This window comes from Gobius niger (genome assembly GCF_951799975.1).
Source record: "Gobius niger genome assembly, chromosome: 19".
In the NCBI taxonomy this organism is placed as follows: domain Eukaryota; kingdom Metazoa; phylum Chordata; class Actinopteri; order Gobiiformes; family Gobiidae; genus Gobius; species Gobius niger.
In genome coordinates, this window is record NC_136870.1 from 15884267 (window position 1) to 15911251 (window position 26985).

The following is a 26985-nucleotide window of genomic DNA, read 5'->3' on the forward strand; positions in this document are numbered from 1 at the left end:
ATAAGAGATTAACAAACCTCAAACGAGTGGCTAAATGTTTTAGACAGGCCAGGAAACAATACATTTAATCTTCTTTCCTGGGAATCAGATTTTGTTGGAACACTCGTAACGCTGCATTGGACACGGGAGAAACCCCACATGTCCACAAGAGGGCGCCAAATATACATCTATCTACAGAGCAGAACAGTAATACTTACTCCATCCAGTTCTTCGTTTCAATTTTTGTTTTTGTTACCGTTGTTTCTGTTTTGTTAGTTAGCTTTTATTTTGCAAAAGTGTGAACTTATTTAGAAATGTTAAGCCAGGAATTTTCACACATATAAAAAAATATGTCCTATACAATATTTGAGTTTCCACCACCTAAGACCAATCAGGAATAAAACTGGTCTAAAGTAGCTTAAAATTGGACTAAATTAGTTCTAAACTGTGTGTAAACCATGTCTAAACCAGTAAAGCCCCTGATTTAAATGCATAACTAAAGCACACATTAAATTAAATTATAAGGTAGGATTCAAAATAAAGACATTCACTTGTTACATCAGCTCTCAAGAATCAAGAAAAATCTACAATTACAGAATTCTGCTATATCCGTTTTTCATCTTGAGTGGCATGTATCTAAGTCCCACTGAGATGTCAGAATCTCAGGGAAGCCCCAAGGGGAACATGTTTACATGTTTTAGTCGTAGGTAAAACGTGCAGATTCCACACAGAAAAACTCCTCCCGGGGCAGTTTTCTAATCTTGCCTGCGAGCTGAATTCTCACAAAAATCTGTGGATTTTGCCAGGTTAGTTTATGTTTCCCTCAGAGAAACAAGTTTTAAAAGTGACCTATGCGACTTTTTATGTCAAAATAAAGTTGATATTAATACGTATTTGACCTTTCAGTGACACAGCGGATGCTGCCACAAAAAAAAAAGTAAAAATCAATTTAAAAAAAAGTAATTAATTAAAATCAATTAATTTTATTCAAATAAAGCTAGCATTTGCAAAGAAATGCATGCATTTATTGTATTAAGTGTGTGTGTATATGTAGGATATATTTGTTGCTCATAGACATTGCCACGAGCTCTGCTTCAGTATTGAGATCACTGTGTTCTAACTACAGCCATGTACGGCGAAGGCAAGAAAACACTCAAGCATTCTTACATGTGCAACAATCGCATTATGATTTTCTTTTTTAATCAACAGTATTATTAACAGTAGTTTACTAAAACAAACAAAAATAATTAAATTCCCCTTATTACATCAGCTCGCAAGAATCCCCAATTAAAATGAAAATCTAATATTGACGACAGTACCACCTGAAAAGTTCCACAGAACCAGTGTATTCAAGTATATGTATATTTTAAATTTTGGGTGCCATTTATTAAGTCCCACTGAGATGTCACAATCTCTTTTACAAGGAGGGTAAACTATTGTACATGTTTTAGTTGCAGGGTAAACATACAAGCTCCACACAGAACGGGTCCTCCCTACAAAGGGATCAAACCCGGGGCAGTCTTTCTAACCGTCCCTGCGAGCTGAATTCTCACAATAACCCATTTGTGAATTTCACCAAGTTATTTCTTTTGTCTTCCTCAGAGAAACGAGAGCTTTAACCACTGTGACGCCGTGCTGCAGGATGACACTACTCTGATGATTGAGGGTGACCCGAGTCCATGAACTGGCCAGTCACCATGTAAGTTAAGAGCACTTTCTGTAGCATCACATACAGGGCCGCCTTAACCACTGGGCTTGCATGGGCTCAGACCCAGGGGCCCCAGGGACCCAGGGGCCTACAAAAAAAAACAATAATAATAATTCTCCACCTCTGTGAGTATAAGTGAGCATGAAAACAATAAGATTCATAGAATGGCTCTGATTGCTTACATCAATGAGTAAGCTGACTGTGTAGTGGGATCATTTCGGGTTAGAGTGAGTGGGTGTGGGTGTGAATCAAGATTTTCCTGTCAATTACTTCACTTTGCGGCATGACTAACCGTATGCGATGATTGTGCTGCGCTTTATGTGTGTACCTGACTACCTGGAGAAGCCCGCCCTACCTGGCCCAGAGGGATACATGTAGGAGTAGCAGGGTTAGGGTTTTTGTGGGATTTAGGGTTAGGGTTATAGGTTAGCGTTAGGGTTTGCGCTGAGGGGGTTGGGGGCCTACAATTCTGTTTAAGCCCCGGGTCCTATGGGTACATTAAGGTGGGCCTGATCACACATCTGTACATAGAGGCGCAAAATGGACTTCTGTGTCAAGACTTCCTGATACAGTTCTGATAAAAAACACAAAGGATCAGTAATAAATGCTTTTACAACTTCCTTTTGAATTACAAGTGGATCCATTTCTGGATAATCTTGGCTTACTTGGATCAGGAGAGCTGGTACTGTGCTATTATTCATCACTTGAGACCATCTTAGATCTTAATCCTTTCTGCAAATGCCAGTCAAAGCAATGCTGCAGATGCAAACAAAAGCTGGAGACGATATGTATTCAAAACAAATGAGTCGGTAGATATTCATAATTATTTTATTGTAACATTTCAACAGATATAAAGCCCTTTTAACAGTTTTTCCCATTTAAATAGTGTATATCAAGAGAGATCAACACATCTCATGTACCACATTAACAGATAAAACAAAAGTGTTTTTGGCACAAAGATGACTTCAAGTGTATCCGGTTTGTAAAGTGTGAGCTTTTTATATGTTACAGCATGAAAAACTGAATGTGCCCTATTTTTATACAGATTTGTAACCTGGCTAACGCCAGACTGCTGTGTGCGCTCGAATCATTTCAAACTGCACAGCAGCCTGGGGACCATGGCCGAAATTTTCGCATTGATTTGGGAACCAATCACAGAACGAGGAGGGACGGCAAGATGATGACGGAAAAAAAAGTTTATTTATGGATCAAACATGACAGCAGCAGACGCGACGCTATTTATCGATCAAGCTTTAGGCCGTGTTCTAAATAGTTTCGCTGGAAAGTTTACAGCGGGTACGTCATACGTCATTTCATACGATGATACGATTGGCTGTGGCCTCGTGCAGACGCATGATAGACATTCGTAGCTCCCAATAAACGGCTATGGACGATCGTAAACCACACCTCTCCTATGAGAAAATAAATTGGTGGTCCCCAGACTAAATATCACTTGTGATTTTAGTCTGGCGTTAGCCAGGCTAACAGATTTGTGCATTAGGAAATGAATAATCATTATATAGCAATGACAACATGGAGAACAAACACCTGTGAATGTGTTTCTGTGAACATTCTTGCCATTGCAACAAATCGGACATAAAATTAACGTTACACATATTTAAAATTGAAGACCACTAAGAGCCAAAAGCCAAAAACTCAGATCTTTACACTTTTTCTTGCTTCTTGCTTCTTCTGCTCGACTCCGTAAATCACCCATGAGCAAAGGTGAATAGGTGATCATAATGTTTTGGCTATTTGGTGTAAAATTGTCAGTCATATTAAACCAAGTAACAAAAAACAAGATGCAGCCACAGATTATAAATACATTAGTGGTTAAAATTGGATGGAAATGGACTGGTGTATGTGAGGCTTTAAGGCGGTCACTTGCTTTTAATTACAGAGGTAAGTACATGTTTATTAAGAATAAAGGAATGTAAAAAATAAGAAATGAGTGAAGCCAAGTACAGGCGACAACTACTCCTACATCAAAACACTTAATTATTAAGAAAATAAATATATATACATTGAACTCACTGATCTGTTAGCTTCCCTTACACTGTGCCTTTATAGCAGCTTAATGCCAATACCACAAAAAAAACAATTGTTTGGCATATATTGAACTTTTTACAAAACCTCAGTTTGATACATGTATGTACATTAGTGGGTCCAACGATATTTCTTTATATATTTTGGGTTCATTTCAAATTATGTAAAATATTGGATTCAGTATACCAAAAGGTTAAAATAAAGATGCTTGAAATATTTTACAGAGCATCTAATAAATGTAGAATGTATTTCAATTTGTTTTTGTAAAATTATATTCTACTTTAATGATGTGCACCAGTGTCCACATTTCACAGCTCACAAATATTAAGAGAATACGCGGATGTAAATGTCTTACATGCAGTACTGGGCATTATTGTTCAGTGCTCGTCATAGACTGTGTTATGAAAGGCTTGTTCTAATCGTAAACCTGTTTTCAACGTGAGAGAAACTGGGGTGTGTGAGAAACTGGGGTGTGAGAAAGACGAGTAAACAAACAGGATTTTCGGATATTTCCAAGAAGTGAATGCACACTGTCATCAGAGGAATGTCTAAGATCTTATCGACAGACACCTGCCAACCTTAAGGTCACGAAGTTCAGCAAAAATCTACTTGTATGGATAAAAAATAAATATTCCCTTTATTTCAGAATGACTCAGTGCATTAGGAATTGGACACGGCTTAGATTTAACTGCTGCAGCTAAACAAGCATTCCCTTTAAACTTCACATTAAAAGGCTTTAGCATTTATAATATTTTGCACCCAGCACATCCTAGACACTCCTCACCACTTCGCAACCTATTGTGTGGCATGGTACTTGCTAATGAACTTGCGGGGGAGAAAAAGAAAAGTGTGGCATCAGAACTGGTCAAGAGAGAATGATTGTAAGGCAATGCATTAACTTAGAACCTCCAGCATAGGAGCTGCAAATTATAGTTACACAAATTATACCAGCTATGTTAGCCCAACGGTTTGGCCGAGTATTATTCAATTTCTATCTATATATTTTATAAATTTAGGTTTGTAGTTTTTCTAAAAAGGTAAGAAAGGGTATGGTTTGTATTGAATTGGATCGGATGAATGTTGTATCTTTCACTTGGTCAGTGGACGGTGAAACAAAAGAAAAATCCAAATGCTAGTTTGCGTTTAGTCAGGGTTCAAAGTTCACTCGTTTTTGTTTTATGGCACAGTTTGTCATAACCATCTTTCTTTCCTTCCTTTACTCTTTCTTTTCTCTGCTGCTGCTGGTTGGTGACCCTTTGAGGTATGACTCATAGAAAAACATGGCAAACAGGACCAAGTAGCTGAGATACATGACCAGCCCGCAGGTGATGTTGTGCATGTTGGACGGACAGTGAGCGTCGTTTAGCCAGTGATAGACGAACATCACCACTGAGAGGCCCATCACCATCTGCAGGATCTGCATGGTCGTGATGATCATGGCACAGATGCGCGGTATCCGGACCCCCGCGGCCCGGGCAGTGTAGTACGTGTACATGAGAGAGTGGACGAAGTAGTTCATGGTCATAAACCAGCCCCCTCCAGCTACCTGGTCTTTGTAGGAGAACCAGGAGTACAGCAGCACCGTGATGTGGTGGTACCAGTGCAGGAAGATTAGGCGCTGCTTTCGGAGGACGATGAAGAAGGTGTCGCCTGGAGAAGACAGTAACATGTCAATATAGTAGAGACAAGTGCTAGGGAATACATGAAAACAGTAAACCTGTTTCACTGAGTACCATGTCAAGTCAAGCAAAAAATACAATTACTTGAATTCTTCTTCATTGTGTCAGTCAGGCACTTAACTCTGAACTTGTTTTCTTAGGGCCTGTGCTATATGTTGTTACTCAGTGATCAAAATACAACACATTTAATACAATGATCTTTATGGTAATGATTAATACATCATTTAATCATCTCTTGTCCTACATAGTGCACCTATAGCCTAACAAAGGCATTAGGTTGCATTGGCCCACATCACTGGAGGCTGTTCGTTTATCTGTCACGACTTCTGCACTGATGGTATTCTGCTGCTATCTCAGCATCTGCTCCGGTGCATTTACAGCGCAGTCTCACCAAGAGCATGACAAGATTGCACCAAAGACAATGCCCTCAGAAAGCTTTCATGATAATTGTGTGCTGATAGATTTACTGGAATTTTTACAAGGGCAAAGTTCAAGGCGGTGCTTCTTGAAATGATTTATCATGTAACACATACAAGTATCAAACTTACCCAGCTCAGGAGCCTTGCTGAGGACAAAAGCGTAGGCCCAGAACTTGGTGAGGGGTGCGTGGTAGAAGCTGATGTCACACACGGACTGCCTGAATCCGCTGGTGGTGAGCACGTGCAACATGTAGAGCCCTGTCCGCACCGCTCCAACAATACTGAAAAAGAAACAAAGTTTGACATTGTAGACCAAAAAGGTGAAACAGTGACTGAAACCAGTGACCTCACAAGGCTGTGTGTAATGTATTTTAGATTAAGATTAAGGTGGGATTATAACAGATAGGAATCTATACTCCTTTTCGTCAATGTAGCAGTGGTATCCACAGGGACTGAAAGATAATCCTTGGAAAGTGACAAACTTTTACAGTGTGCGAGAAGCCTTAAAATCCACATTTCAAATGTTAAATTGCACAAACACAGCAATAACAGACCACTGAAAGACCTTCAGTGTGCTGTGCAAAATGTACCTGAAAATGGCGAGGCTGAGTGACCACAGGGCGAGCGGGCGACGCAGGTTCAACTTTGGCCTTTCCCTCATGAAGTGCTGACCGGCAAAGACGAGTGCAGCATACAGGCCACAGAACATAAAGGAGGACCTCCTGCATTTGGATAAAATATACACATTAGAAAAATACACACTTCACAATTGTAAAAGCCGTTTCATCTTTGGTTCAGAAAAGGAGCTTTGCTGAATCAAGTTCACACACAGTACAGATACTTCATGGTATGTTGTAGATGAGGCTGCAAAGTGCAAACAGCACCTTTATCTGTTGTGGGTTGTTTCTGATGTAAATAACTTCTGCATCTCTCCAGTTTCATATAAATGCATTTTCCCTGTTCATGATAAACAAATAAACTTGAGCTATGCATTTTGGTGGGTCAGAGGTGCAAGAGCAAAAGTCAGTCCCAGACCACAAAGTTCAAAGGTGTGCACCACACAGCACTTACAGTACAACACATCTGAAAATAACAGGCAGTTCTGATGTAATTCATCACTATTATCTGATAACCAAGATCAGGTTATCAGCACCACTATGTTTGTAGAGGGAGATGATAAACCCCAAACCACTACTTAAGCAGATATCTCACATGGACCAGATTGAAACTTGTAAGATGAAAAGAGATGGGATAGTTTATTCGGTATAGGTTGCCAATATTCATTCATGCAATCAGTCAGACTGATCCTCACTGATACTGCAGCCACTAGCCAGGGATTTCCAGATTAGTAGTGAGTGACACGGCGGCCGTCACAGGGGCAGCTTGGGGTGATAGGGCAATTTCACTGCAGCATTTCTGCCCCAACAACCTTTATCCAGATTTCATCAGCGAGACAGTGAGGTAATGCAAACTGAACATCCAGGCACAAAAATAGCACAAAGGTCAATGCGAATTAACTCGATATCAGCCACATCTAACGTCCCAAAAAAAAAAAGAAGGAAAGTGGCCATGATTTTTGCTCCAGTCTAGTTTTAAAATCAATCACAATATCTGATGCTGGCAAGGTCATAACGCACCAGTGTAGCCGTGCGTGTGTGAGGTGGTTTGGGCATACACCAGATGACTAATCCAGATTGGCATTACATGTGAGGTTGAGTGCTGATGCTTGACCCAGTTAAGAGTATATAGGGGCTTGTGGCGTTTGCTCCCAGTGCATCCCCATGGATTGCAAGCCTGCATATTGAAAAAAAAAAAAGTCTAAATTAAAGCTGCATACTTAACTATCTGAGAACAACGTGATCTTTCTCCAACTAATTGAGTTCATAAATCAGTCATAGTTTCAGGTGAATATTTTGCCTTAGACTCAAGAAAGTCTTGAGTCTTGAAGTATTGCATTGCAGGCAGAAGCAAAACAGCACGTCACAGCCCAATTTTTACTGCCATTTCCAAAATATTTCAGTGACACTCGGCAGATCAGAATGCTGTACTGGAGGTAGAAAGCATGACGCAAAAGCCCATCCCTGTTCTCCTGTGAGGTATGTTCACACAATAGAAGATATGATTGATTACGTTCATGTGCTGATCCAAATGATAAACTCAAGGGGGAAAGGTTACGGTTGCACTTGGCTTATTGATGGTTTCAACTCCCTGATTGCAAACCAGTTTCTAGTCATTCTTGGCCAGAAACCCCAGAATGAAGCAGCAAAAATGTGGTCCAACCAGATTTCAGCATGAGACAATCAGTGCTGACTAAACAGTGACGAAGCTGCATGTCTGGTTTCACTATTTACAGTACTATGGCATTTTAAATAGCGTATTCACAGATGTAATAATAAATAAGTCATGAATGAACAGTATACTTTCTGTTTTAGAATGGACCCCAGAAAGAATAGACTCCAGAAAGTATGTTTTAAGGCCTATACAAAAAAAACAAAAAATAATCCCCACAACTAATTTCACTGACACTTTTTAATGAGAGATCAGTAATATCATCATGGATCACAAAGTGGGATTAAAAAAAAAGAGAGTGACGCAGGGTGCACATGCATTGTTGTTGGCCTGTTTGGCGAGGACACGCACTGTGCATACGAATCAGCCACAAGCAGCTACAAAGACGCGTTTCTGCCATTTTCCCTCTTGTGTTTAGCGTTAAATGTGAGTTACCAGTTTTCCTGCATCCATTCAAAAGCCCGTCTCTCGTCGAAGCGTCGCTCAAAGTCGTACGCGGGCACCAGCTCACTCTCGTTCATCATTGCCCAGTCTCCTCTTCCCACAGCTACGGTACTGCCTGAAGCCGCGAGGTGCGCGTCCGGAAAAGGCCGAAGATCAGTCGCGAAGGGCCGGAGAGACTGCGGGGAGGCTGGAGTGTGTGTATCCAACTGTTTTTAAAGCGTGAATCTCACCGGGTTTATCAACTAAGTGAAAGAGAGGGAGGATGCGGCACAGATGCACTTCCCACTGGTGCACGCGCTTTCTCCAGGTGGTAAAGGTAAACAAGCGCACCCGCAACTTCCGGCTACGACCTTCACAATAAAAGCTTTAACGCGTTGTCTTGGAAAGTTAAACCTTACCTTGTGGGCGTGCAGGCCAACATTACATTTCTCTAATTGTTTAACATAACTTACAATGTCAAAAACAAATATGACGTCACGCACAATGCGATCAATAGCACATGTGGATCGCTTAGTAAACGGTTGAAAAGAGGCGCTTCCTGTGTGCCTCGTGCTGTCGGTGAAATAATTGACGATGTCAGTGCACTTTCGCTCCCATGGCCGCGGCGATGGAGCCTGGAGGGGCGGCGCTTGGGGGATGACGTAACATCGGACAGGAGTGCGCCGGAAAATCATTGGCTAAAACTGACATAAGGACACACCGCCCGGCCTCCCCCAGCCAGAATCCATTCGGTTCATTTTTTTTGGCATTTGTAGGCGCGTCTGTGTTTTTAATCTCCATGTCTATAAGGCTACAAAGCAATTAGGTGACTACAGTGGTGGAAAGTGCCTAACACTGACTGTAGCTTTTTTTGTTATAGTCTGTTTACTTAATATTACTGTTTATACTTTTTGTCCCCACAAAGTCCTTGGTTGTCATTGTATATAATTTACTATTTTTACTATTTACTATTTAATTGTTTTTTCCACACATTTCCTGCCTATTTGCGCAACCTGTGTTTCTCAGAGCAAGTCAATTTCTCCATTGTGAGATCAATAAAGGCTATCTTATCTAGTCCAGGCAAACAGTACAAATTATAGGTACTTATGGGTACTTTGCGTAGAGCCTGTATCACTCCACTACATTTTTAAATTGGGTTAAATGAGTAAAAGTATTTTATTTTCAATGTGACCTCTCTTCAATGAACTGGTTTAGTCCCAGTTTAGACTTGGTTTAGTGGTTTACTCCTTTAGACCTTGTTTAGATCTGGTGTAGTTCCTATTTTTGACCTGGTTTTACTCCATTGTGAGATCAATAAAGGCTATCTTATCGAGTCCAGGCAAACAGTACAAATTATAGGTACTTATGGGTACTTTGCGTCGAGCCTGTATCACTCCACTACATTTTTAAATTGGGTTAAAAGAGTAAAAGTATTTTATTTTCAATGTGACCTCTCTTCAATGAACTGGTTTAGTCCCAGTTTAGACTCGGTTTAGTGGTTTACTCCTTTAGACCTTGTTTAGATCTGGTTTAGTTCCTATTTTTGACCTGGTTTTACTCCATTAGACTTGGTTTGATTCAAATGATTTAAACTACTTTTACACTTTTTCTTTTCACGTATGAAGTACATCTTACAATGCATACTTTTATACTTTTACTTATTAATGTACATTTTTGGTACTGTATCTGCACTTTTACTTTGAGCAAGAATATTAAGTACTAGCACGGGGATGGTTGGACTTTAGAAATATTTGAACTATTGAATTACAAGCCTAAAAGCCTAAAATTTGACATTTGAAACATTTTCCACAACTTTCAATAGAGGTAAAAAAAGGGGCATCCATCAAAAAGTAAATTGCACTTTCAGACAGTATCATCATGCATTTACCTCAGTGTGTCTGCATGCGTTCAGTAGGAAAAGGGACAAATCATTATTTTTGATTTACATAGTATCCACTTTTCAGATAACCCTGGGTAACAGTTCTTCACAATCTACAATTTACATGATTATCTTTCTAAGCCGTCACTGCCTACAAGATACTCAAGCCTATATGATGAAACAGCTTGTTTCAGTAACATGCTGGACGTTCAAAGGGGACTGAGTCATAAACTGTGAGGTGTGTTCTCTTATGCAATACTGACCGTCTGAGCTGAGCAACTGTAACACAGTCAAGCAAAAAATGTTAGATTTGTGTGCTTAAAACACCATGAAAATATAAATGCTAATGTTGAAAGAGGAGCAGCAGAGAGTATAAAAGTCGTGTTGTTGTGCCTCTCGGGAGGTCCGGCACACAGAGCTTTTGAGGAGCTCTTGCCTGGGCACAGCTGCTTCTCTCACTGCTCTCAAACTCAATGCCCCGCTCGTGCCCTTTGATCCACTTCTCTGTGAGGCGACGTTTGTGTTTCTGCCACCGGAGGGCGCTCTAAAACAGAATAAGATAAAGGACAATACTGAATTACTGAATGAGTGGGGTTTGTGACTGAGAAGACAGTTTCAGCAGAAATCAAATAGCTTCCATACAAAAACACAAACCCTGCAAAACTAGGTTGTGATTAAGAGAGGCAATATCCAATGTTCCAGATTATAAAACAAAATAGGGAGAGCATAATAGCTACTAAATGTGACATTGAGGTAAAGATACATTTGCAGGGACATCTATTTGTTACACAAGATGAAAGCTGTTGACCCACAGGGACAATTAGTGGAAACGCTGGGGCATAATAACGTGAACATTGCTTTAATCGTGCTGTAAATTTATGATGCCCAGGGGGACGTTGACATCATTATTACCAGGAAACATCTGAATCAAACTGAGGTTATTCCAAGTTTAATATGAGATTGGTCACAACAACAGAGGCAAAGGAAGGAAGATTGTCATTATAGTGCTTTGCTGGATCTCTATCGCCGTATAATTTGATTTGATATGAAGCATGGGTGTCCAATTGTGCCAAATGTGAATGCATTACTTCTGAAACAGACCAGCCAAAATGTGACTTTTTTATGATGAACTGAAGCAAATCACCTCCAGTCTGTGACTCTCCATTCAATGTGTGCCCTTTGATGGAGAAAAGAAAGAAACAGGATCAAGAAAATGTGCCTCCTTGTTTAACTGATGCAATAAGATAAACTAAAATCAAAGTTCCAATTTCTCTCACATAAAGAATAAATATTTTTAATAATTTCAGCTAAGCTGTTTATATTCTTACCATTACCAAATACGAGAACACAACTGAACACACAATTGCAGACAGCAGACTGGTGTCAAAGTAGCTAAAGAGAGTTTACTTGTCAATTTGTTGCTGAAATTGTAGGTTTGATTTTTCTTGTAAGAACGTTTAGTTTATTCTACCATTGAAGGGACCATCTACAAGAGACCTACAAATTTCTTCTTCTGAGACACTGAAGTGGCACCAAGAGCGTCCCACAGCTGCAGCACAGCGGAGGCATCAGGAAACAAAAAAGGGACAAACGAGGAGGTATCTGGGCGAGACTCACAGCTAAGCCACACATGCCTTCTATTGTTCTGGTTAATGGATGCTCACTGGAGAATAAAACAGATTAACTGCTAAGCTCTTCCCAGAAGATGGTGAAAGATTGTGTAGCGGAGGTGGAAGAGGAAGGAAGAGGTGGAGGTGGAGCTAACCAGTGCAGGACACCACGCTCTGAAACAGGGACAAACCCAGGAGGCACTGCACCGTTTCAGAGGATCAGAAGAGACTGAAGGCAGCCAGCCTCCAGGTGCTATGGTTTCCCCGACCTTCAAAAACATGCCGGTCAGGTTGACCCACAGTGGCGGCGCGGCTCAGTGGCAGCAGCTCAGGACTAACGCCTGAACACTATTTCGTTGTACGGTTGTACAATGACAAGTAAAGCATATAGTTACTTACTTACAAGACGGTTTCTCCTAGTACATCTTCATCTTTTTGAGATATTAGCGGATAACAAATATAAATGGTAAGTGTCTCAACTTACATAGCGCTTTAACCTTTATCAGGCCCAAAGCACTTTACAGAAAGGAATCAGTCACCCATTCACACTCTCATTCATTCATTCATTCATTCATTCATTCATTCATTCATTCATTCATTCATACCCCAATATACACAGACACTGGAGGCAAGGTGGGGGAAGTGTCTCCCCCGACGACACAACGACGGTGTGCATTTTCAGGAGTTGGGATTTGAACCCCTGACAATCCGATCATGAGACAACTCACTCACTCACTCACTCACTCACTCACTCACTCACTCACTCTGTAACCTGGTAGAGCTGTATCCCCACCTCCTCCTCTTTGTGTTTGTGTTTGTGTGTGCTGTGGGCGTGTCTTGGTGTGGCAGCACAGGTGTTGGGAATCAGCTCAGGGAACACTCTACTTAAGCAGCAGGCACACGTCACTCTGTCTCTCTGTGTCTCTGGTTAAACTTGTGCAGGTAACTCACAGCAGCCCTACCTTTCGAAACTACATACTTTAACCACTTGACGAATACTTACCCTTTGTAAAATGAGTGTATATGTGGATAACCGTCCTCTCTGTGTCTCTGGTTAAACTTGTGCAGGTGTGCGGAAGGGGAAGCTACGGGCGTGGCCCTCTGGAGAAGCAAAGTGGGTCCCAGCCAAAGGTCCGACTCACCGACCCAACTCCTCCATTAACTTTTCCCCATCCTGATCGTTACGCACACCGCACTTTTGGACTGATCCCCCCTTTTATCCTACCTTTTTAACATTTTAATTTTTGTAATAATAAAACTTGACCTTTTTAAAGAACAAATACCTGGCTCTGCGAATTTTGTCAGAAACCTGGGCGTGACAACTCACTCACTTCAGTGATGTAAAAGTTCTTAGAATTGTGTCCTAACAGGAAAGGAAGCACTACAAAAGTAGAAAAGTAAAAACAATTTAATATTGGTGCCTTTTTTTTTGACCCATCATCACAGGCCCTAATGAAAATGTTAAAATCAATACTGTCGGAATCCTTTGTGGGGATTAATTTAACCTTTTTCCCAATACAAAATAATAGAGGTAGGCTATGTAAATATATTGGGCAATAAAGGGTTAATCTGTTAATCAGATAATTTTGAGCATTGAAATGATGACAACGTTGGTCTACGGTATTAATCAAATCGCCTCGTTTTCTCCAGGTAATACATTTGCCATCTGAATCTATCCAAAGTCGCTGTTTGAAAGCGCTCCAACAACGACATCGCGTTGATGACTTCCCTTGGTGTGTTTGTGAGGAGGCTGGGGCGGACTGGGCATGCTCACGCAAGATGGGGAGGGCGCGAGGAGAGGACGGCTGATCGAGAGAGGGGGGGGGACAGAGTGAAGCAGGAGTTGTGATGTATCTTTGACTGCATGAAGAAACACCGGTGAGGAGCTGTCCATTTCAGAACTGTTGAGCATCACGGTCAGCGCAACCTGACGCTACCACGAGTCCCTTCCTTTGCGCTGAACGCGGCTCTAGAGGGAGCTCACGGGGAGGAAAACGCGGACGTACGTGGACCGCAGTGGCGCTCGGCTCGTCGTACCTGCAGCAGACACCGATGCAACAGTCTCTCCTATGATGCACATTTACAGACTACAAGACCCTAGACTCCGATGCCATCTCGTTTCCTGGTAAGTGGACACCTATGTCTTTAATCTCGTGCGTAATCACATCGTCAAGCCGTGTTGCCGAATGAGATTCAAGTGCAAAACAACTTGAGCCGTGCAATGAGCAGACAGACAGACGGTCCGATCTACTGCATCAGAGAGTCAGACCGCCGAGATACCCCCGCAAAGGTCATTTTTCGCGCAGACGCCGGTGTCATTGACGCATCTGTGCGGGCCATACCCTGGCAGCAGTGCGTGAACAAGTTTTGCCCTTGACTGAAAAAGTTGGCTCTGGGCAGGTTTATCAGAGGGATGGCATACGTGAGGGGAATCGGGATACGTGTCTGCACTCAAACCCAAACTTCACAAAACACAGCAGCTTTTTATTGACTGATGATGAATACTGGAAAACTCGAGCTCAGTGTTTTATGTGTACAATTTTGCTTTTAATATTTCCAATAGGACGAATTACTGCAGTTTACAACACTATTCTCTCCATGCATTTCTCTTATTGCACAACATCTGGTGGATTTACTCCTAAGCCAAGGCAACTCCGGTTTTAAAACTTGTACACCTCAGAAAATGATTTTTTCAGATAATGATGAGTGCAATGTACTCCTGAATGAATTCTGAACTGTAGTTGCCTGGACAAAACAAGGCAAATACATATGGCCATCGCTCTTTGATAAAGGACAGTACACCCACCCGAAATCCTCTGCTAAAACCACATCACAACGAGTTTCAGATCAAAACCAGAAGCCAACAAGGACATAGACCTGAATCTGGACTAAAACATGACCAAATCCAACTCAAGACTTAAACTTGTAAAGCAGTCCAGTGTAATTTAAAACTAACTTAAGTGTTAGTTAAGTGATGCTACTCTTAAGCGACTGCAAAGGTTTCCAGTGCAAGAACATTAGTCTACCACCAGTTTTGAGAACCAACTCCCTGCACTGTTTCGGCACAGGGCACTTGTCACTTTCAAAACTGGCCCATTCACAGCCGTCAGGGGCAGCTGGAAGCAGTTTGTCTTCATTTTCCTGTGCTTTTTAAACTCCCCCCGCACTCCTTAACATTTTGGGGGGGCTCGTGGTCTAGGAATTACCTCTGGGTTGTTTAGGTAGCGGAGATGGGGGGTTGCCAAATGCATAGAGCAGAAAGACTATACTATACCTCTCAGTAGTTGTCATACAAACACACACAGTCACTTAGGGAGCCACCGCTTGTCTCGGAGGAAATGGAAAGCTCCGCAGCAACTCTAATTGCAGTAATGTTTTCACCTCAGGATCAATGTCAGGTTTACAAATTGGGCACGAGGCTTAAGACCACAGCGAGTCGTGATTAGTGGATATAAGCTCTATTGACTGTGTGCGGGAGAGTTGATTTCCTGTTAGCGCAACATAGCAGCCATTGGGATTTTATTGAGCCTTATTGAAACATTACTATGACCAGCATCACCTCAATGCTGCAAGAAAACACCATTAGCGACCTGGCCGATTCCTCCTCCATCCCACTTGTGTTTCATTCTCCTTGCTCTCTGCCTTTCAGCCATTAAAGGCATCAGTGAGTCTATCTAGAAGAGGATGTATGCCTATATCTTCTCCCTCCATAGCAAATGTTGTGTCGGACGCCAAGTTTCGGAGGTGTGGTGGTGGGTGTACGAGGTGAGAGCGCTGGCAATGAAAAGGGCCTTGTAGCGTTTGGATAGGAGCGAGCTTGTGTGATGATGTCTGGGCGCTCGCGTTTTACAATCTGCCTGTGTGTGTGAGTATGTGCGTTCCCCTCCCTATTTATAATAAAAGCTCAGCCATAGCTATATCCAATCTGCGGGGACTTTCTCTCACTCTCTCCTCTCTCTCTCTCTGTATGTTGGCTGAGATGCAGATGGAGCGCTTTGCAGTGGCCTGGTTCGTTGTGTGATTAATGAAATCTGATGGAGGAGATTTTGCGAGCTCCCTTGTTTAGGTTTGGTCAAATCAGAAAGTGTGTCCATAGGAAGGGTTGGTTACTGTTAATACCAATACCCAAAGCCTGCTGGGTCCAGGGACAGCACTACAGAAAGTTACTTACTTGTTTCAGCTCAAATAAGTGATGCAAATTAAAACTAAATGGTCTTTTATGGAGTAGATCAACATTATTGTCATGTTTTATGGTTCTAGATGAGAATAGTTGAGTATAGGTATCGAAAAAAGTATTGTTCATGTACTGATATGGAAGCGGAATACCCAGTGTCTAGGCCTGTCAAGATAACAAATTTGAAGTTCGATATATCGAGGCAGGAAAGTAGCGCGAAAAAACGATATTATTGACTCTAATGATACTAGATACTGTCAACTCAGGCATAAAAATTACAGTAAACCTTTGTTTTTAAAAGTGCATCATCATATCCAGAAATACCACACAAGCTGCAATAAACATGAAATATAAAGAAACTCCAGTTAAAAGTCAATGTTTTACAAAGAAAACATGGGGGGAGATTTATCTCTTTTTTATAGAACAATAAGTCGAAATAGTATTTATCGTGACAGCCCTGCCAGTATATAGCCCTAACCATGGGTCTAAAGTTATGAAAATTCAAAAGTCAATCAACCGTGAGTGTTACAACCAACAATCAAACATTGGTATTGCTGGGTTGTGACATCACAGCGTTCTAAAGGACTATAATATTATGTAGGGGTAAAAAAAAGGAAATTTTTGGTCTTGTACAGAGAGATCATGGACCAGTAACTAATATTAATGATCATTTTTGTAATTCATAAATATTCTTTTTAGATACGACTTGTGAAAGTGTATAGTACTTAATAGGAAAAACTGGCTCCTGCCCCCACTGGGTCCTGTGACATCATCATATTCTAGAACCGGCAACGCAGCAATTACAGAGAAAAACTATTACTGAAATGAGTAGAAATCTGTACAGTTCTGTAGTGAACTGATGGCTCATTTGCTCAGTATTCGAGACGATATTACTCCAGAGGTTATGAATATATAGTGCATTTAAAACATATTAAATAGTTTGAGTAATCATGATTTCATGCCTGGAGTAATCATGATTATTATATTTTCCCCTTTGTGTGAAAAGATGAAGTTGAATATTTTCCGTTTCCAGGGATTGATTTTTTATTGTATTTTGTTTTGATTAATGTCCTGCTAAAGTGGTAACAGTTATTGATCCCTCATATCTGATTATTGCTAGATTCAAAGAGATGCTATACAACTAATTACATTTTTTTGCACAAATTTTTCTCTCTGCATTTCCTTTACAGTCTCTTCGCAGTAAGGAATGCATGATTTTCTAATTATGTGTAATAGATAGATTTCAGTTGGAACACTAAACACATGAATCAAATTGAGATTTTTGAGGATAATCAGTATATTTGTTCTTTACCACATGAAGACGTTTATTTTAAATTCCCATTGATCAAAGACTGTCATTGTCCGACCCCGTGGACTCTTAGGTTCAGAGGCAAATTGAGAGCGCCTCGGTGAAGGAACAAAACCTAATCCGATTGAGCCTAATGTTATTTGTCTGAAATAGACTTGAGAGTTTCCATGCATTTGTTGAGTGTTGGTCTGCCCTTGGGTCCGTCCCACTCTGCTTGAGGACTGCTGACGCTGCCGGATAGTGAAAAAGCTGGCATGATGCGTTTGGTGCAGTGTGAAGGGAGTCACCTGTTTCACCTTAAAAAGTCCAATAACGTAGCCTCATCCATTTTACTACGAACAATAGTGACACAGTGCCTTGTCTTTAGCTTTAGTTCAAATATGTCTCCAGACTGCACAAGGCTCAATGAGTCCTTTCATCTTTGTCACCGCAATGAGCCAGTCACATGATTAGGCAGATTGTCACTCCAGATGCCCTTCCTATTGGAACCAGTTGCATTACCATTGGCTGGGGTAGACAGTGGTTAACAATGTAGATTTACAGTGTATTATCTCGTCTCATGGTCGAGCAGAGGTCAAATAAAACATGGAACTAAACTTTCATGGATTTCATGGTTCAATTTCATTAGTTCTATGTATTTATTTTCTCACAGTCTAGTTTGGACTTGGTCCTGTGGCACTGGTATTGGTCCAATGGATAAAAGCCCGGACAAAGATCTGGGCTGTTGACCATTGGATTGTAGTGATAGCCCTAAACTAAACTTATGAATGCATTTCAGTGATAATATATGAGCATTGTATCCATCAAAATTAGGAAATCAGAAGAAAACATTACATTTTTTTAAATAAAAAAAGGCCTGAAAATGGCGCTTATAACAGGAAAATGTCACATGACTGAAATGCATGGATATGTTTTTGAGTAATTGTGTGGCTGAGATTGTTTCTAACATTTAACATTCTGTCTCTTCTGTCTTTCTTTCCTGCTGCCCTACACGCCTTTGCACGGGGCAGTAGCGCAGGGCGATAAGGCCTAAAATCACGATATAATAAAATAAATATCACGATAATGATATATTTGATGATAAAATTGACAGCGGACAAATTACTTGGAAAATTAATGCAAAAATGTTTCATCCTTTTTAGAGCCATACTGATTTCCTCGCAAATATGATCTGGTCAAGCAGTTTACATCCTTCATTTCATTTCACTTTCTAAGCACCTGTCCCCGTGTTGTACAGTCAGCGTTTATGCTGCTCTGACGGAGCTGAGTGTGACATAAATTATATTGTGTCCACAGCGATATAAAAAACTACAATGGTATCAAAAAATGATATCCTGATACGATATGGCCCACCCCTACCGGGCACAATATCAAAACAAAGATTTGTGTTTTCTTCAAGAGATCCAAAACATGTATTATAATGACTTTAAAAAGATACAAAACTGAGGCACTCAAAGAAAAGGTGCTGGTAAAAGGCCTTTATTGCAGCATGGCCATTAGATTAAAACATTGCCTACGCGTTTCAGCCGTATAGGCCTTCGTCAGGGCAGTACTCCAGTGATGTGTGTGTATTATAATGGTTTTGTTTAATATCGCAAAACAATATAGAAAAACAAAATAGAAACCTCCAACCTCCTAAGAGCAAATGCTTTCAAGAAAAATGTAGACACGTGTTAATTTCCAAGGTCTTATTAGGATATTGCGATCACATTTTGCGCCGCGTTACCTAACCTTCTGCCATGTTTACGATTGGCTGAAGGCTGTTTTGGATGAGCGAGCAGAATGTCACAGTCGTGAAGCCCATGGATTATCTGCAGCTGTAAATCTGAGTGGGATCATCACCTCTCGGACACTCGGCCAAACTCCGTCAAACAAACAAACTGCTACTACGGACAGATCAGTGCAGATTAGGGAAAGTCCTGACCTGTCTCTGCTTCATAGTCGTAAATCAGGATCTGCGCAGAGAGAGTGAGCTAAACTGCTCTGCTGCACTATTTCACTGTCGGTAGTCACTTTGTCAAAGCCATCAGGTACGCCCTGCCAGATGGATCGGGGTTAGGTCACAGTGCACATGCCGGGGACATTCCTGTCTTGGCGTTGTGAGTTTAAGTCCTGGCTCTGACACTTTGACGAGTACTACCTACCCTTGTTTCTCTCCCCATCCTCACTGTGACACTCCTGCATGGATGAATTGAATGTGGGAAATACTATCTCAAAATAAATATGTCTTTTGGAGCATTTGAAACATATGATTTCAAGATGTAGTTTGACCACTAAGCCAATTTTTTTCCTCAAGACTTTAATGGTCATATTGTGTTTCAAATCTTTCACCTTGGGCTATGAGGGGAATCAAAGCTAATATATGCAGGTTTCTCATTAATATTTAAATATAATCCTCACTCAATGGGAATCTCTTTTTCTTGTTCTGCGGCCCCAAAGACAACAAGGTGAATATGACCATCTGGCCACCTCCGTCTCTTACATGACAGGGCCTTAAGCTATAGTAACAATCGCGAAAATAATCACTGCCGAAGCACAAAACCATTTGGGATGTATATCAAATAGGGGATATAGTAAAAAAAAAGTTTTGGTATATTTTAATTTGGAGAATACAGAATTCTAAGTGTCTATGTTCCACCTCTACTCTCCAAACAACTGTTCTTTTCTCCTGCTTGTTGTTTTGGTCTGAATCTACCATTGCTATCTCTCTATCTGTTTATGTCTGCGAGGCAGTGACCCATGACCTATGACGATGCTCAGTCTGAGAGCAGCTTCCACATTGGCCTTTTCGACTGCCCCTTCTTGTACACTTTACCTAATCAAATCTGATATGTCTATTTATATTTCAGACTCCTTAGATATCGTTTCCTTTTCCGTCTTTTGACTCAGTTTAATATTTGATTAGAATTGGAGCGAGCTTTTACTTGCCGTCCCCTCACATGTTTTCAGATCCTATAGAAAGCCCATTTACTAGTCACTTAAAACTTTTATTCTCAAACACAACTAAAAGTGCAGTGATGTATGATTCATAATGTGGAGTATCTGTACTTTGTTTGTAAAGATAGATTTAATTAAACATATGTATGCATGTTTGATGGCTTGAGGCGGTGTTTCTTCATATAGAGCTATTAGCTAATGACCTGATGTTTTTATTAAGTAGAGTGCATTAGAGGCAGGAAGCAGGAAAGACAGTGAGATTAAGAGAAATGTCAAGGATGGACGAGGTCTGCGCACTTGAATTACATCCTGCCACACTGTCTGGTCATGTTCGCTTCGAAAATGAGAGCTGTATGGATTTTCTGTGGTTTTTGATTTTGAACAAAACCCATTATGCTTGTAGCGTATGAGTTTTCAAACGTAATTGTCTCAGATCTGCTGTATGCATTCTTCTGGCCGTTACATTTTGGGATAAATCAAGTGTTCATGCTCTGATAAGCAGCAGAGTTATTCATGCGCTGACTTTTATTGACAAGCCTCTGTCCTCATCTGTTTGGGAACACAGTCAATCGAACTTTCTATTCATTATAGGCCCGCCTCAGTTATATCATGACTCTGCCCGTTTCTGCGATATGCTGCATAGGAAGATGAGGGTGTGTCATACAAGTAGAGGATCATGACTGTCTGAATGATTACTGATGTTGTAGTGTATATTATAACTGTAAACAATAAACACTAGGCCGGTCATGATAATTACAATAACGACTTGGCATCCAATAGATTACATAAAAACAATATATTTTTAGGATTAATATTTATCCCCTGTACATTTATCTACATTTTTCCTTATTGTTTTATACTATTTTTGCAATACTTGAAGTATTGTACTGACGTAAATCGTGTTTCGTTGAGTTTTATTTTAAAGGGATATTGCAGGATTTTTGACATAGGGCCTAAATGTTTAAATTCATGCAGTCCTTATATTTGAAGAGTTTAGTGGTGCTAGGCTAGTGCTAGGCTAGTGCTAGGCTAGAGCTAGGCCTGTGCTAGGCTATAAGCGCTACTGCATGTTGCATTTTTTTTACTCATTAATTGTCCGTGAGAGCAAATACTACATTGACAAAAAAGACAAAGGGAGAGAGGGATATTGTACATCCGATTACACAATGGAGATAATTTTTTTCACTCAAACTTGGATGTAAATACTGTTTAAGTGGTGCTAGCCCGCAGTTAGCTTTGCCCGTTAGCCTGTTAGCTTCTTCTTCGTGATTCCATTAGTGTGTATTGGGTCTCCGGGTCGTAGCAGGGAAAGCTGCAAGCGTGGGTTTTCTGGCCAGAGACACCACGGGGAGATGAAAGACCCCACAATTATCCAATTAACACTTGCATTACCCCAAGAGGGACTATGAAAAGGATTTATTAAGGTAAACAAGTTACTTAATACCGCTTTAAAGGCTCTTTTCATTAGCAGCGGAAACAAATCATTTCCTTATTACAGGCAAAGTTAACTTCAGTCACAAGTCCTCACAAACCAAGGCTGGATTTTCCGTTTCTGATCAAATATATTCTCTACAAATGAAAAAAAAAAAAAAGCGGTTGTATTTTTAGACATTGTTAGTTTATCGCTTTAGCCTGTGTTTCACCTTCATTGTGTTTCTAAAGTTTTCTGCTCCACTGAGTTGTGAAGTTGAAGCACATTTTGCCTCTTCATTAACATAACACTACATTGTTTTGGAGGCGTGGTTCACACTGTGCTGACATGCTGTACCATCCCTTTACAGAGTGGTAGCTCCCACGTCAACTTCCATATCTTTTCAGCCCTACATATAAAGTACTATGCTATCTGCACAAGTACCCGGTGCCTTTAAGCCTTACCCTCTTCCCTGCCTGCCCCTCTCAACTCCACAACTGACTCAGCAGCATGTGCAGAAGGCAGGAGGCAGTGGGGGGGCGGGACCTATAGGACGATGCCTGTTAAGTGGCTGCTACGGTGGAAGAGGGGAGGGCTATGGGCTCGGCAGGGCGCACTGGTCGGACAGGTCTAAGCACTGCGTATACAGCTCCTTCACGAGGGAGCCGGCCAGGATGAGAGGAGAGGGGATAGAGAGAACGGCGAGGATAGGACATGTGGGAGGTGTGAAGCTTGTATGGAATTGGCAGCCGTGAAGGGAGCAGAGGTAAGTGCCGCAAACATGAATGTGTGAAGAATACCCAGCTATAGGTATCTTGAGTAGTGCAAGGGAGAAGGCGCCGGTGTGGATGTGTACAGTGGGCTGTTGTGAACGTAAAGTTGTAGTTGCATCTCTAATATGAGGCGCAATATGGATCTATTTATAGCAGTGACATGATACAAGCACAAACAAATCCATGTGTTCCTGCAGTTGACAAGAGCTGAGTGCACGGTGAAGGAATGAATGAAAATGTTTGCATTACAAGTTGGATATCTTTGTTTATAGCACATAGTAATGGTGAAAGCGGAAAGATCTAAGTTGGGGTGTCCAGAAGTGGCCTGCTTTGTGAAATTAGAATATCTTCAAATGAAAATGCCTATTGCTGAAATGGTAGGGGGTTGACATTAAGCTCACCAATAACAGCCAACTACCATAGCTTATAGGGCTAGTTTTCATTGAATGTATGAATGAATGAAGACATTGCACACACGCATAGAAGCCGTTTATCCAGTGCAACGGTCGATAGTGCGGGGAAACGTCAGAACATGCAGAGCCAGCCCTGTTTTATGCACGTCCCCTGTGGTAAACAAAGTCATGTGACCACTTTCAAAGAAGATCTACTGCCTCAGATGCAGAGAAAATGCAACAAGAAGTGTGTAGCATCTGATGTGAAAGCTATATGTGCAAGATAACCTACTTATTTCGACCAATTAAGAACATGACATGAGAAAGCCTTTTGAACAACAATAGTGTGCGAAAAATGAGGAAGCATACCGAATGTGTGGCTAAATAAAGTATCCTACGTGTGCTGGCTGCGTGCACTGTCAGCATGCAGATGTTCGGTAGGTTTACAGTAATCAAAATAGCAGTTGAGTGTTAATGAATAAAATGAATAAATGGATACATGGTGAAAAGAATAACCAATAGTTTAATGTATACTTTCCCCAATTGATTACATAGACCAGTGCTTCTCAACCGGTCTGGCTTCAGGACCCACCATCACCCTAGTATGACAAGCCGTGACCCAAATAACTATTTAATTTGTTATATATAATGCAAAATACTGCAATGTCCTCACAAGTTATAATTGAATAAGCATTAGATAAGCTTATAAAGATGAAACGATCAAAACAACGTGATAACAGTCATTAAAACAGACTCAGGTATAGTGTTGTTTTAGTTTTTCAGAGGGAAAATGCCCCCTGGGAAAGCCTTTCAACCCCCTTTTGGGTCCCGACCCACCAGTTAAGAACCACTGGCATATATTATAATACAGTCTGAGCAATCGATGGTTCATCTTCAATAACAACGTGTTTTTGGATCATAAATAGAAATAGCAAACTGTCTCCTCTACACTCGGCGCATTTCTCTGTTATGTAAGAAATCCCCCAGAGAGGAGGTAATTGTAAAAACTATCACCATTTTACTTTTTTAACCACTTTAATTAAACGTGCCGCAAACAACACAACAACACACAGTCGGTCTTATTTTTTTTGCATTCGTGATTCGGGGCCTTGTTATCTGTGTGGGTCCATTTCAATGAGCAAGACCTACAAGCAAGTGTCATCCACCTCATTGAATACACCAGGAAACTAGGAGGAGGCAGAGCGTCCCATCTTTTCATGTGCATCCTTTGGTCTCTGTGTGCCCCGCATGAGTCAGAAAGCATGCCTTTTGTTTTCGATGCTGGGGTGTTTAAAAGCTTTTTTTTTTTTTTTTTCTCAGTCCATCAAAAGAGATTTTTTTTTATGCTCCAAACACCACTGTGACACTTACTCTTTTGTTTCCTCTCCTTCTAGTTCTTGTTTGGTAATGATAAGGGGGGAAAAGGGCTTTGCTTGTATTACATCATATAATACACTGTATGATTTGAATTAGCCAAAGGAAAATAATGGACTACTTTGATCAATAGGAGGAAGTAATGCGGCCTGGGACAGCTCATGTTACAAAGTGTCTATCCCTTGTCGTTCATTAAGGTAATGCTTCTTCTCAGTGTGTTACTACCTCAGCTTTGCACGCTTTGAAATTATCGCTGTAACAAGCAGGAGCTAAGATTAGCCTGCCCTGCTCATACTCTCTCTCTCTCTCCTCCAGTCGAATAGGGCTAAGATTAGTGCAGCTCCTCCATAGACGGGATTTAATTACCTGTGTGATATGGCTAAACGCCCGTCCTCCGCAGCTGAGCCAGGTTATCTGCGCGCCGCCTGTCACTCTCACCTGTTTACTACCGCTCCTACAGGAAGCCGCTGTCCCATCAAACCTAAAGGACGACGTCAAGAGGCTGAGTCATCCACAAGGAGCAGCTGTGGGCTATTGTTTGTTAAGAGGTTTAGGTTTGGTTCTTCAGAATGCGTCTGGAAACTTCAAGACTCTTGTGTGTCTACAGTGGACACAACATTGACGTATTGTTGCTCTGTGTGTAGGCTATAGACATACAGAAGCCAAAACACTGTTCACTTGTGTTAAAGTTTAAACACAAGTAGCTGGACAGCAGATCAGTAGGCACAATGACCTTGTTTGTGGCACATTTTATATCATCTGTGCTCGCTTATTCAAAATGTGACACATTTGAGCAGTGATGTGTTTTCATTAGGGAAGCACCAGAGCCGGATCTGTCAGTCAAGTTTAAGCTTTATGCAAAATTGTGTCAAAAAGAGCCTTAAAAATACAGAATCAGGACCCAATTTGCGCTGCTGACAGTTTTTATAGTCTGCTCTAACTTTTTTATTATTTGCATTCATTGTACATGTATCTTTAGCTTTATTTACTGATTAAATGACGTTTCCTGTCTTTTTTTGCACATTGTGTTTTTTGAGAGCTGATTTAACAAGTGAATTTCTCCATTGTGAGATCAATAAAGGATTTTCTTATCTTATCAAACTATTCAGGCTAAAAGGGAACTAAACTAGGAAAATAATGACAAACACTCAACAATCAAAATTGAAGTTTGATATATCGAGACGCAAAAACATTGCGATAAACGATATCATTGACTCTAATGATACTACATAGTGTCAACTCAGGCATGAAAATAACAGTAAACTTTTGTTCTAAAATCATATCCTAAAATACCACACAAGCTGCAATAAACATGAAATATAATGAAACTCAATTTGCTTCTGTTAAAGATCAAAGTTTTACAAAGAGAGAATAGGGGAAAATGCTACAGATGATAAACATCGAGCCCAAAATGGATCGTTTATCTGTTTTGTTGTTGTAGCATACACCTATATACACAGTGATAGTGTCTGGGATAAGAACTGTTAAGTACCAATTGGTGATGTTCTAATTAGTTACGTAAAAACCTGATATCTGTGTGCACAAGCGTTCATTCTCTTAATCTCTGATGCAAACATAGATGTCTGCTCATGTTGGTTGTAGATCGATTCACTAACTCCATATGTTGACAAGCTCTAAAAAGAACGTTCAACCTTGAAACAGCTTGAAGCAAATGCTCTTTTCAGGCTCTTGCACCATATCTCCACTAGATTCACCTTAATCTCGAATTAGGATTGGATTGTGTGACAATGTCAGATGGAGAGCATTAGTCATGGAAATGTTTAAAAAAAAAATGACTCAAAGTGACTTACAATACTGATTTAAAGATGAATTCACGTGATGGTGTAGCTGCGGCGTTAATCAGGATGTCCGTTAGTAAGAGACTTGTTTGTATTGTTGCTTCTGGCTCTGCAGTGAGCTCCACCTGACGCTTGGCCAAGTTGAACAGATTTTGCGTTGTGTATTCAAAGGCGCACAACAACAAATGGTGGAGACAGTGATATGGATTATACAAGAGGCTCCACCGTTAAGTAATATACGTCTGTAGCATCTTGTGTAACATGAGTGTGACATCTTATTTTTATTATTTGCCAAGTGTGAGTATCAGGGCGTAATCTCAAGATAGCGGGATCCCACATTTAGACCCCCGTGATCAAGTGCATGCACATCCCAGAAACGTTTTATGACCGATCGTTAAAGCTTCAGTTTACAGTCTGTGTGTTCAAGTGAGTCATCTGTAGCAAAAACATGAATACATCTTTAAACTTTCAATTCTTGGTATTCTGTAGACCAGGAAGAGGATGCAAAGGTTGTTGCATGTTGTTCTGCTGATCCGTTCCTCTGCATGGACTGCAGTGTTTCTCGCAGCAGTCTGGCCCTCTGCCAACTCATCTCTGTCCTTCACATATACTACATGTCTCCAGCATGCCCCTCCATCTCACTCCAGTCTTATCTAACACTTGGCTCGACATGCCTCTATCTCACTCTCAACTTGTTACTGCAGTGCTGCCATCGTGTATTATTGGGTAGATACAGCCTCTTTATCTATTTACAATCAATACAGCGTTGTCTTGCAGGGCCTTC

The 26985-nt window shown here is 40.9% G+C and overlaps 2 protein-coding genes across 3 annotated transcripts in view; one reads left to right on the top strand and one right to left on the bottom strand.

Annotated features, from left to right (window-relative positions):
* Positions 1-4794: 4794 nt before the first annotated feature.
* On the bottom strand, positions 4795-8879 carry LOC306978987 (very long chain fatty acid elongase 6-like). Its single transcript, XM_079577744.1, has 4 exons — positions 8556-8879; positions 6422-6553; positions 5961-6112; positions 4795-5383 (listed from the first exon to the last, which is right to left on the bottom strand). Exons 1-4 carry the CDS (start codon positions 8642-8644, stop codon positions 4950-4952), a joined length of 807 nt encoding a protein of 268 aa, XP_079433870.1. The 5' UTR covers positions 8645-8879; the 3' UTR covers positions 4795-4949.
* Positions 8880-13824: 4945 nt separating this feature from the next.
* The window catches only part of LOC306979062 (PH and SEC7 domain-containing protein 1), a 65427-nt gene continuing 52266 nt past the window's right edge, over positions 13825-26985 (top strand). Inside the window, exon 1 of one of the 2 annotated variants that reach the window (XM_079577836.1) lies at positions 13825-14157. The gene's annotated coding sequence lies outside the window, so the exon portion shown is untranslated. Of the gene's footprint in view, positions 14158-22452; positions 22630-26985 lie in introns of those variants that run through there. The other variant, XM_079577837.1, reaches the window with a different exon arrangement.